The following is an 11,496-nucleotide window of genomic DNA, read 5'->3' as shown; positions in this document are numbered from 1 at the left end:
CTCCGTTTATTCATTTTTCTCATGTTTGCTACCCTTTGCCCCTAATTTTTGTGAATTCTGCATTGAGACAGTGCGAGGAGAAAGTGGGGGAGGCGTTTTTACTATAGAAGTGTTTGCCTTGTGATTTCATGATTAATTGGCTGATTGTGATGGTTAATTTGTTGAAAGGCTTCTAGCTTCTGATTGTTTTGGAATTTTTGTGCGAGTATATTTGGATTAAATTTATCTGCTGCTGAACTGCTGCAACTTTAGTTTAAACTTTATGGAATATGTGCTGAAATAGTGTGGGGTGTACACCCTTTGTTTTGTCCCTAGAAATAACAATGCTAGCTCTTAGTTTTGCACTTGGTTGAAAATAGGTTGCCAACTCGGTATTGAAACCCCTAAGTCTTGTTTTGAGTAAAGCTGTTAATTTCAAAAGGTCAAGGTTGCACAATTGTCTTGAGCATGCATATGAACCACTTGATTAATTTCCCATTACATGACAGACATTTTGAATGAAACAACACCAATTTACCCTAATTTTTTTGAAAGTTTTTGAGCCTAAATGCAAGAACAAAAACATTACACTTTGTTCTATTCTTTTTGAGTGTTATCCAATTCTAGTTTGGAATTCTAGAACTTGCCATATTATGCATTTCGAGACCACACTCATGTATTCAAGCATTAAAAATGATAAGGGCAGTAGGTTTCTTTTCTTAGCCATTTCAAAGAAAATTCGAACCCTTAGTCTTGCTCAAGACTAACAAAAATAACAGTACCAGCCCTTAGTTAGCCACATTTGAGCCTTTTTCCCATTCTTGACACACCTTTGTTCGAGTCCCTTGGCCAGGGACGTTCTAGCCATCAGAGTCTGTATATTCTTTCATTTATTTCTATGTTTAGTTGTTGCTTTGAGCAATGTCCATATTCAAAAACCACAGGTTCGTTAAAGTATAAGGATTCAATTGAATAGTCCTTTAATTATATGTGGTTGTGCTTCAAAAGGTGTCTAAATGGACATTAGCATGAAAAGTAGTAGCTTTCTTATTCTAGCCTGAAGTATTATCCTTAGTAAAAAAAAAGCCTAAAAAAAAAAGGCAAAAAGAACAAAACAATTTTTTGTTTAGTTTGTTCATTTCAGTTTTTTTATAGTTGATTAAGTCCGTCTCATTCATTCATTCTGAAGTCTGAGAATTGTAAGTAATTTGTACACAATTGTGTTTTGGTTTTCATTTTTTGCCATTTCCATTTTCATCAATTACCCTTCTCATTCATTTCCTTTCCAAACCTTACCCCCAGCCAACGTTACACCCTATTTTAAGTCCATTTGATTTATTGATTGAATTCATACTAAGTGGTGGAGGTTTGATATATTGGCAAGCTTATGGTAATTTCATTCTAGGTTGCGACTTGAGTGATTCCTTGAAAACTAATCATAGCCTAAACACTTGAGTGCAATGAGTGGCTTCCGTGAGGGTGTTGTTGATTTTAATTCATACCTTATGTACATGGTCAAAAGCTCAATTGCTGAGATTCTTCAAGTAGTTATGTTGTGTGTTTAAACATGAATAATATCTTGGCTTTGAGAATTGATGGCTGACAATCTTTACATTATGAGGGGGGTCGAGAAAGGTTGGTAAACACGAAATCATAAGAGTAAAGAGCTGATGACATGATCTGATATGCTTGGGGACAAGCATTGGGTAAGTGTGGGGTATTTGATAAGTCTCCAATTCAACGTTCAAATGTCCACTTTAGTGCTAGGTTATTTAATTAATTTGGTGCTATTTTGGGTATTATTGCTTGTTTTGGTTTGATTTGCCTCCACAGGACTCAAATGATTAAAAGGAAAGAATTGGGCTTAATTGAAGAAACTTTGGACCAGAAAGGAATTTGGTGCTGATTTAAAGGAACTGAAGCGAAAATGGAGTTAGTCTTGCCCAAGACTAAGGACCTCCGAATCTTCTGATGTTCAAATTGACCAGGACCTTTTCCAACTCGAAATAGAAGGCAGAAAATCAGGGATTTGAAATTTGTAAAAGAGGTTGATGATTTAGATAGATATTATTTTGTTACCCAACTTTTAGGAGGGGGTTTTCTCTATAAATAGATGAGAATTTACACCAGGGAAAAGTTCTTTTTAGGTTTTTTTCTCTTTTTGGTTTCTTAGCTTTATTTATTATCGTCTTTAATGGCTATCATAGTCGATTTCATGACTATGTGTAGCTAAACACTTTATTCGGTTAAGGGATTAATCAAAGGCGAGCATTATTTTCTATCGTGAGATTGTTACTCTTTAATTTAGAAATCTGAATTTATATGAGCTGTTTGCATGTTTGTTAATCTATAAAATCAGACCATCATTGGAGGTTCAGGTGAAGGTTTGGCCAGACTTTTGCTTTTTCATTCATTGAACAACGTTAGGAAATAGGATTTGTAATCATCTGAATATCTTAACAACGATTAAGCACATGAACATGTGATTTGGTTTGAATCGGAATCGCTAAGAATTCGGTTAACTTAGATTGGGTCCTTCTAATTCCTAATGCTTTCCACGGATTAAATTCTAAGCGCTAAGCTAGAACTGTCTGATTGAATAGGAGCTTATCTTTAGGCGCTCTAGGATTTGCTTTACAATTAAGGAAGGATTAGGTCGGGAATGAATAAGGAACGGCTATAACCAATCCAGATCATGTTAATTAAGATAATGTCTCACCGTCAATGATCGATGGGAAATAATTGTTTGGCCTGCGGAATCCCCCTTAACTGAAATTCCAACATTTAATTTTACATTCAATTTCAATTTGATTCTGCAATTTTTATTTATTCATTAATCAACAATTTCAATCCCCCTCTATTTACTTTTTGTTAATTGCTTGGTTATATTTGTGATTAGATCAGTATTAATCCTTTGGGTACGACCTTTACTTGCTCTTTTACAATTTATTTTCGGCTAAGTGAAGTTATAATTATCTTTGGTGGATTCGACACCCATCACTCATCAAGGGTGGTTCTGCTAGGAATTGTTTTATACCTTGATATGCTTGTTGACAATCTTTCTAGTACGATGATCCGCCCGTTAAACCTCTGGATCTTTCTCACCCATAGTGGGGCTTTCATTTAGGCGCTCTTTTCACCTTTTCCTCGCATGCCTTTTATTTAGGCGCTCTTTTCACCTTTTTCCTCGCAGGGCTTTTTACTTTATCTGGATTTGCTCTAACTCCTTTTTTGCTAATGACATAGTCAAGAAATTTTTTTTGAAGTGACTCTGAATATACACTTCTCTGGATTGAGCTTTATTTTTCATGCTAGTGTTTGGCACTGGTTGCATTATTAGCAATTCCCTTGTACCTGTGGGTTAGCATAGAACTCCAGAAGTGGGGCATACCCTGTCCATTATTAAAAGATTGTGGTAAGGCATAAAAGCTATATTCACTTACCTTGGGGATTAGTGGCTTGATCCACGGAACATACTTCATAGCAAAAGACTGTTTGCATTGGCCTTGTTGGCAAATATCATGTATAATGCAATGTCTCTTTATGGAATTTTTAGTTCATCTTGGAATCAACTTAATAATTCCTTCACGTTGGTCCCTGACTCTAGAATGAACTTAGTCAAAGGATAAAACCGAGTAAATATTATATGTCAAACAAATTCATAATAGAATTTTAATCGTGCCTGTTTTAATAATAATATCACGTATAACGGTCATAACCATAAAGATTGCTACTGTACATGAATATCATAATGAGTTCTTAATAAATAACCATAATGAGAATGATTTAAGAACAATGTCCTTTTGTATTTCAATGCGCATTAATATCCAAGATAGCATATTTATTTTAAACGTCATAAAAGTTATGACATTCTATATTGGGTAAGATATCTTACATAGTTGCTATTTACTTGCAATTAATATTATGCATCCATACATTAATGGCATTCAGAGATCATTAAAACCTCATTTGAATGAGGTGTAATTAAAGAAAGGTAAGTGATGGTTTAATAATATAGTTATATATAAAATTACTCTTATATCATTTCATTTGTACGAATAAAATAAAAGAGAAAGGGTAATTTTGGAAGAAAAATATATGTACCATGATTCTCCTCCAATTTGGAGTGTAAGGAAAATTACTCAAAATCCACTCTCACATACCTTCACATACAATCCTCCAATCTTTAAGGAATTCTCATGTATATCCTAAGAATTTTGCATAAATTAATGTTCTGATCCCAAACCGACACTTGCACTATTTTGTAGTTAGCTCAGGACATGAAAGTTTTGTTTATCCAATTTGGTAATTCATCAGCCCATAATGGCCTTAATAGTTAGGGACAATTACAGGATAATTACAAATAGACTCAATATTTTCAAGTCTCTTGTGTTGGTAACAGAAATTCTAACAATGTCAAATAAACAGTTTTTATATGAATAGACACATCCTTGTAAAAAAGGGAATGAAATAACTGTTTGACAATACAATATTCAAAAATATGAATTTCTGATATTAAAAGTACTATATAGGAGAAAAGCCATATATAGATGGTGAATTGTACAAGGAAAAACCAAATATGATTTTTTTTTTGTAATTTCTTCTAATAGTTATATGCATGTTCATCGAAAAGACCGACCAGATCTAAATCATTTGTAATTACATGGCCCTTTTATGATATTTTAATATCAAATGACAAAATCACATTGAATGGATGATTTTTTTTTTGTAAATCCCAAGATTACGGGTCTTATACATGCGTTTGTACTAATTCAATGATGATAATATCATATTACACTTGTCATGCATAAAAATATGAGGGCATAGTAAGCATGCAAGATTTAATGAAAGATTTGTGTCTATGACTTCATCTTTCACAGTTTATTAGATTTATCATAATAACATGTAATGATATTCATAACACTTTGTAAGAGTGAGGGATCTCAATTTTCTTTAATTAAAAATGGAATAAGAAAGGGGAGGAAACTTATCTTTTTCATCATAAAATTCCAGATTTAATGTAGAAAACTCTTTCCCACCAATATATGGAGAACTGTATCTTTGGATAGATTTGTTGTACTGATTGAGCCAAAATTTGAGATTGTGATTTCTATTCTGTTGACTCCATTGTTTTGTTCTTTGTGAAACTCTATACAATCAAGATTTTGTGATCTTCTGTTTGTTAGAGATCCACGCTCATCGCACCAATTGATAACTTGTGGAAAAATCCTTGATCGGAGCACTTCCCTGTGAGGCGCCGTTGGGATCGGCCGGGGACACTCCGATGCCAAAGTTAGTAATATTTCTGAGAATAAACTGTAAGCACAAAAGTAGAGAATCAGTAAGTGTACCTTTGATCCTAGGAAGCTGGGGTATTTATATAGGTTTCTGTAACCTTCAGCATTAATGGGGAAGCAGGTGAAGAGTCGTGTCATTACTCGTCTTTAATTGCTATCAATTCTCCATTAATCCCAGTATTTAGCATTGAAACCCTCAGAGTTGAGGTATTCGAACAGTCAAGTCTTTATTCCCCTTTAATGGCTATTAATTGCCATTTAATTGTATTTATTCCCATTCATGGATGGTAATAAAGGCGCCTTTTCGTATTCTTTGATCCGTCAAGGCGTATGTACGCTCTCCTTGAGAGCTATGGCGGGTCTCCGCTACTCGCTCTCATCGGGCGTATCTCGTTATGGCGTATCTCGCCATGGTCCACGTGGCGTGGCATAATGCTAGAGACTCCTTCCTTTTCCTCATTATTTGAATATTCGCCCCTGCATTAATTATCATTAATTCCACATTAATCATGCATAAATATCTCTTTTAGAATGAATAATGGTTTGCCATTATTTCTATTAATTTTCCCTTGTTCCTTATTCAAGAATAATTTGGGTTGTTATCAATACTCTAGCAAATAGTTCGTACGGTCAACATACTATCGAGAGCTCTACTGCTATTTACTCGGAACATATAGCTGTTCGATGTGTATGTATCAAACTTAGAACTATACAGACATTAGAGATATATAGTCTTTATATTTGAACATGGATCATCACCAGTGTATGCTTTATCCTATATTTCACATCATATCCACAGTAATAATCTCTACAATGTCTTTGTTTTTCACAAGTATGCATATATACATAAATATCTAGACATTGAAATACAGAAACTCTCAAGATGTGAATTAATGTGTATCTTTCCCTCCTACATTATTCCTTCCATCATAGTCTAACTCGTTTATCCAGTCGAGTTCTTGTTGGTTGGAATTATCATATCAACCTAAAGATGACTCTGCCAAGGTAGCCACATTAGAATATACTTCTAGAATAAGTTAAAAGTCTTAAGAATAATAAATTTCGAGAAATCATGATTTCATGATGTAAGTCTCACACTAGGAAAATGTGAGATTAGCTCTTTTCCATCTTGTGGTCGCTAAAGCACACATGGTATAAAACATGTATTATGGTGTTCTGTTCTTTCTTCAAAAGAGGAACATGTCTCTTATCTTAACATCATACAGAAGCATGGTTCAAATGTGCTAAAACATCTAACTTTAGTTCACTACTTATTATAGTGATTAGTTCTAGCTATTTAGAAAGAAGGCTTTAAATTGTCTCAAACTTGCCTTTTAGATCACACTTAATCTGTTTCATACACTTGTAGTATATGTCATCATCTTGCACCATAATGAAACTTTTTTCATACCTTCTGCAAGGCGTCTTCTGTTATTGGACATGCTCTCGAATTGTTAAAAAACAACCACATCCTTCTATTTGTCACCATGTGACAGAATAAAGGAAAACACTCGTGTCAGTGAGCTACTTTTTAGTCTGACATGCATTGTAATATTTAACATCAAATATTAACAAAAAATGTTTGCACTCGTGTATTTAAAAAAATTCATGAAACCTTTATTAATAAATCATGTTCACATAATACATGAAAAAACAAAAAGTATGTCTAAATCACACGTAATCCTTGAGATCTAACATGTTTGATATAAACATCTCTCTTGATAGGTTTGGTAGGGAGACCTGCAACCATGTCATGAGTCAATAAAAACTTCACACTAACTTCTTTGTGTGCAATTAAATCCTTGACAAAGTGGTACTTAATCTCCATATGCTTTGTCTTGCTATGGTACCTCTAATCCTTAGTGAAATCAATAGCATATTGACTATCACTATTAACTATGACTGGAGTATTAGAGGTAGTAACATTTAGATGGTTTAGAAACATATTCAACCAAACTAGCTCTTGTACTGCCGATGAGTACGATACATACTTGGATTCCATGGTGGATAAAACTACATATGTTTGTTTCATGCTACTCCATAAGATGACATCATTCCCAAGCAAAAATATATAGCTTGACGTGGATTTCCTTTCGTCCAAATCTCATGTCCAATCAGCATCTATGTATCCTCTCATAAATTCATAATGAGATCTTTGCTTTGATAGCACAAAGAATAGTTTGGAGTTACTTTAAGATATCTCAATATCCTTTTAATAGTTGTCCAATGTGTTTGTAATGGATTTGATTGATATCTGCTTACCATTCCAACAACATGATAGATATCGAGTTTTGTACACAACATAACATATATTAGAGTACCAATGAACACTCGAAACCTAGGTTAAGTGTATCTAACGGCGTATAGTACTCTCTTATAATCTAACATTATAATTAATTATTATGTATTTAAAATCAATAATAACTTACATAACTTACGTGATGTTGAAAATCAATAAAAGTTTGAATTGATTTTTTGAATTGATTTTTGAAATGGAGACTAAGCTTGAAAATGATCTAGAGATGAAGATTCATATATACTTTGTTGTGTTGTGTTGTTTTATATATATATAAAAGTTGAAACAACCTAAATGCACCTCTTCATTGTACGAGTTTTGTAAAAAATTTATAAGGATAACGGTAAATTGCTTCGGCTGTTGGGGCAGATTTGTCATTGTGAAGAAGGGTATATTGGCGATTGAAGCAAAATTAGGTATTTGAACTTCTACTCATTGGCTCCGTTCGGAGGACCGTTTTTGTTAAAATCTCACCTCTCGCTTCGATCAAGAAAAACATGGTAATTATTTTTCTCTTGCTAATCTTTTCTTCTGATTCTCTGTATATCTTGCTGAATTAGGTATAACTTGGTTTCTTTTGGGGGATTGCAGCTCTTCTTTTCGTATTTCAAGGACTTGGTGGGTAGGGAAGTGACAGTGGAACTGAAAAACGATTTGGCAATCAGAGGAACCCTTCACTCTGTCGATCAATACCTCAATATCAAGCTCGAGAACACTCGCGTTGTCGATCAAGACAAGTATCCTCACATGGTATGGTATCCTCTCCTCTTTAAACTCTATTTACTTCTTCACTTCTATCTTTTTTACCATGTCATATTTTTAACATTTTGTCCCTTTTTAATTTTTGTGGTATTCATTCTGATGGCTTCTTGTTGGCAATTGTGGAGTAATTAAGAGGCAATTCCAATTTAGGTCTTTCTGGGGTTGAGCAGTTAGGTTAGGGATATTGAACTTGGGAGTTTCTGTATATTTAAGCCTTAGTAACCTTTTTAAGCGAGTTTAAAGTTCACATTTATGTTGGGTAATTAAGGTTTATATATATCTTTTTATCAGTGTTGGAATGTGTTGGGCACTGAAACACTGTCACATTCATAAGATGCCGGAGATGGGTATGTTACGATGGATGTGTGGTTGAGTGAGTAATGAAATAATTAGCGCAAAAGTAGGGGTTAGATCTATTGAGAATAAAATGTCGGAAAACCGGCTAAGGTGGTTTGGCCATGTAAGACAAAGAGTGATTGATGCACCGTTTAGAAGGGTTGAAGAGTGGCAAAGAGATGCAATGGTGAAGGGTAGGGGAAGTCCTAAGCAAACTAGGAAGAGGGTGATTGAGAGTGATATGAGTTTAGGACAATATGGTAGTGGATAGGACGGAGTGGAGGGAGAGAATTTATGTCGCTGACGCGATTTGATTTCACGGTTTCGTATGATGGTTCATGTTAGCCGACCCCGAATCATTTCGGGACTAAGGCTTTGTTGTTGTTGTGTTGGAATGTATAAAGGGTTTAGGCTGTCATCTGCTTGGTGAGTGATCTATTGTTGGTTATTGGAGAGAAAACTTGGTGAATTTGGCAAGTACAAGTTGCTGGTAGGAAGGTTGAATGTTGCTTGAATGTTTTGGTTTTCTGTTTCTTCCCTAGTTTGATTTTACTTCAGCCGTAGAACTTGCTTATTTGATTGTTATATGGTAAACATGCCAATGGAATGTTGTTAGTTGTTGGTCCAAGGTGCAGTTTTGGGTCTAGGATCTATCATTAAACATCTCAGGGAGTGCTTCCTTTCTGAATATATGTGCCCCTGTCATTGATCTGAAGTCTGAATTCCAATTTTTTTTTCATGCTCTGGTGTATTTCTTAATTGTGTTATTTTATTCCTGTTAATTGGGTTGCTCACGTCGCATTTTTTTCCTTCAATTACAAACGCATAGGTTCTCTTGTAGAAAATTGAAAATTCTTGTAACAGTGCTGACTGCTTAGGATCTGTAAGAAAGTCTTGGAGACATCCATTTCTTTTTCCCCATTTATGGTTTAAAATTTTGGTGGTTTATATTTTTGTAGTGTTATCGGCAGATTTTAGAGACGTATGGTATTCTTCTGCACTAGTTTTTTTCTGCCTCACTTTTCCAGCTAGCCTTTTTCTTTTTGTCCTCTGAGCTGGATTAATAAAACCAGTGTGTTCTATTCTGCTGTCTGGTTTTGCCTGTTGCAAAGTTGGTGCTTCTTCACTTATATTTTTCAGCTTTGTTGCATGGAAATGGAAACTGAAACGGAAACGGACACCGGGAAATCTTATTTCTAAAAAAATATAGCTAGGAAACGTTAATGGAAACGGACACGAAACGCAGAAACTCTATCGAAGAAGAGAAAAAAATGTGTTACCAATGATGTATTGAAGCAAGGTGATGGGAAAAAAATGAATTTATATGCTTGTATCTTGAATGATTTTTCCTCTAAATGTCCTTTTATATCGTTGGAATCCTGCCATTTTCTTGAGCATGGTGGATCCATATTTTATTTTACCTGCATAAACAACATATCCCTGTAGTCAAAACTATCACCATTATGTTATGTCTGTAATGTATTAACACATGAACGTAGTGACGTGCTCACACAAGCCTGCATATGTGCCTTTGTTGGATTTATAGGTATCACTGGGTTCTTTTCCTTTCCTTTTTGCCTTTGTTGGATTTATAGATATCATTGGGTTCTTTTGCTTTCTTTTTTGCCTATGAATCGCTTTAGTCACACTAACTATTGAACTAATTGCCCTTTCCCCAAAAATCATATTTATATATGCACATTTATGGATGTTGGGATTTATGTATAATAATTGTGATTTTCACTTGATCTTCCAGTCCTCTTCCTTGGATTTGCTAGATTTTACAGGGCAGGCCTAATGAATTTGTTTGGAATTGCAGCTTTCAGTCAGGAACTGTTTTATAAGGGGCTCAGTAGTTAGGTATGTTCAATTGCCTCCAGATGGTGTGGACATTGATCTGCTTCATGATGCAACAAGAAGAGAAGCTCGAGGTGGATGAAGATTTCATTAGAGGGTTCATGGTATTTGTATGAAGATCTGATGTAACTTCGTTAGTTTGAGAAAATAGCTTGATGTTGTAGGTTTATCTTGGAGCAAAGCTACATTTTATTGATGGATCAGTTGTGTCAACAATTTTAATTTTGTAAAAGCAATATGATTTTATATGCTATGTTTAGAAATTAGAAAGTGCAGACAATACGCTATTGTTTGAATTGAAAAACACTTCCCCTAACTGTTTTTGTAGGCATATAATATAGGTTTGGCATCAAACTGAGTTTGCTGCTTTCAGGAATGTGAATCACATTGTGTCGGAGATTCGGAAGCAGCAAGTGTCAAATGGGTCCATGAGATTGAGTTAACATGCTTTTCTCCACTTATCATTGAGCTAATACACATAATAGATTTCCCTTTTCCCCACTTGTCATAAAGAAGAAAGTGAAGTGATGATTTACTTAATGGGTTTCAACTAAATGTACTTTTATCCAGGAATCATTTATTATGGCTTCTTTTCTCTAATTATAGAATCAGAGAATTATAAGTTCAAATTTGGTTATTTATTTCTCAAAATATTGCTTAAAGTACTGGTTTGGAACTTAAACATCACTTACTTATATCAAGTGTTTTTGATATTACAATTCTTCTCCTACTTAAAATATTTAATTAAGTTAAAGTATTTTAATTAATATTTTAATATGATCATTTAATATTTTTTTATTTATTACTCATTTGTAACATTTAAAAAATTTAAGTAATTATTTTTATTAGTACTTAATTTTCAATTTTAGTAAACAACAACCTAATATTATGTTCAGAATAAAAATCATTCTAAGAAAAAATGTATATGTTAATTATTTAACCTCAAATAATTGATAGTGACAAAAAAAA

At 34.0% G+C, this 11,496-nt stretch overlaps 1 protein-coding gene across 1 annotated transcript; it reads left to right on the top strand.

Annotated features, from left to right (window-relative positions):
• The first annotated feature begins 7,916 nt into the window (after positions 1-7,916).
• LOC136218320 (sm-like protein LSM2) lies at positions 7,917-10,780 on the top strand. Its single transcript, XM_066005119.1, has 3 exons — positions 7,917-8,072; positions 8,164-8,322; positions 10,490-10,780. Exons 1-3 carry the CDS (start codon positions 8,070-8,072, stop codon positions 10,607-10,609), a joined length of 282 nt encoding a protein of 93 aa, XP_065861191.1. The 5' UTR covers positions 7,917-8,069; the 3' UTR covers positions 10,610-10,780.
• Positions 10,781-11,496: the final 716 nt, after the last annotated feature.

Source organism: Euphorbia lathyris, chromosome 2, assembly GCF_963576675.1.
Source record: "Euphorbia lathyris chromosome 2, ddEupLath1.1, whole genome shotgun sequence".
NCBI lineage: Eukaryota > Viridiplantae > Streptophyta > Magnoliopsida > Malpighiales > Euphorbiaceae > Euphorbia > Euphorbia lathyris.
This window is presented reverse-complemented; position numbering and strand designations above follow the sequence as displayed.

What these genes read in the sequence shown, in the direction of transcription:
- LOC136218320 (XM_066005119.1), top strand. An exon ending in AAGACAAGTATCCTCACATG is followed by an intron (nt 8,323 to 10,489) that starts GTATGGTATCCT and finishes TTGGAATTGCAG; the next exon opens with CTTTCAGTCAGGAACTGTTT.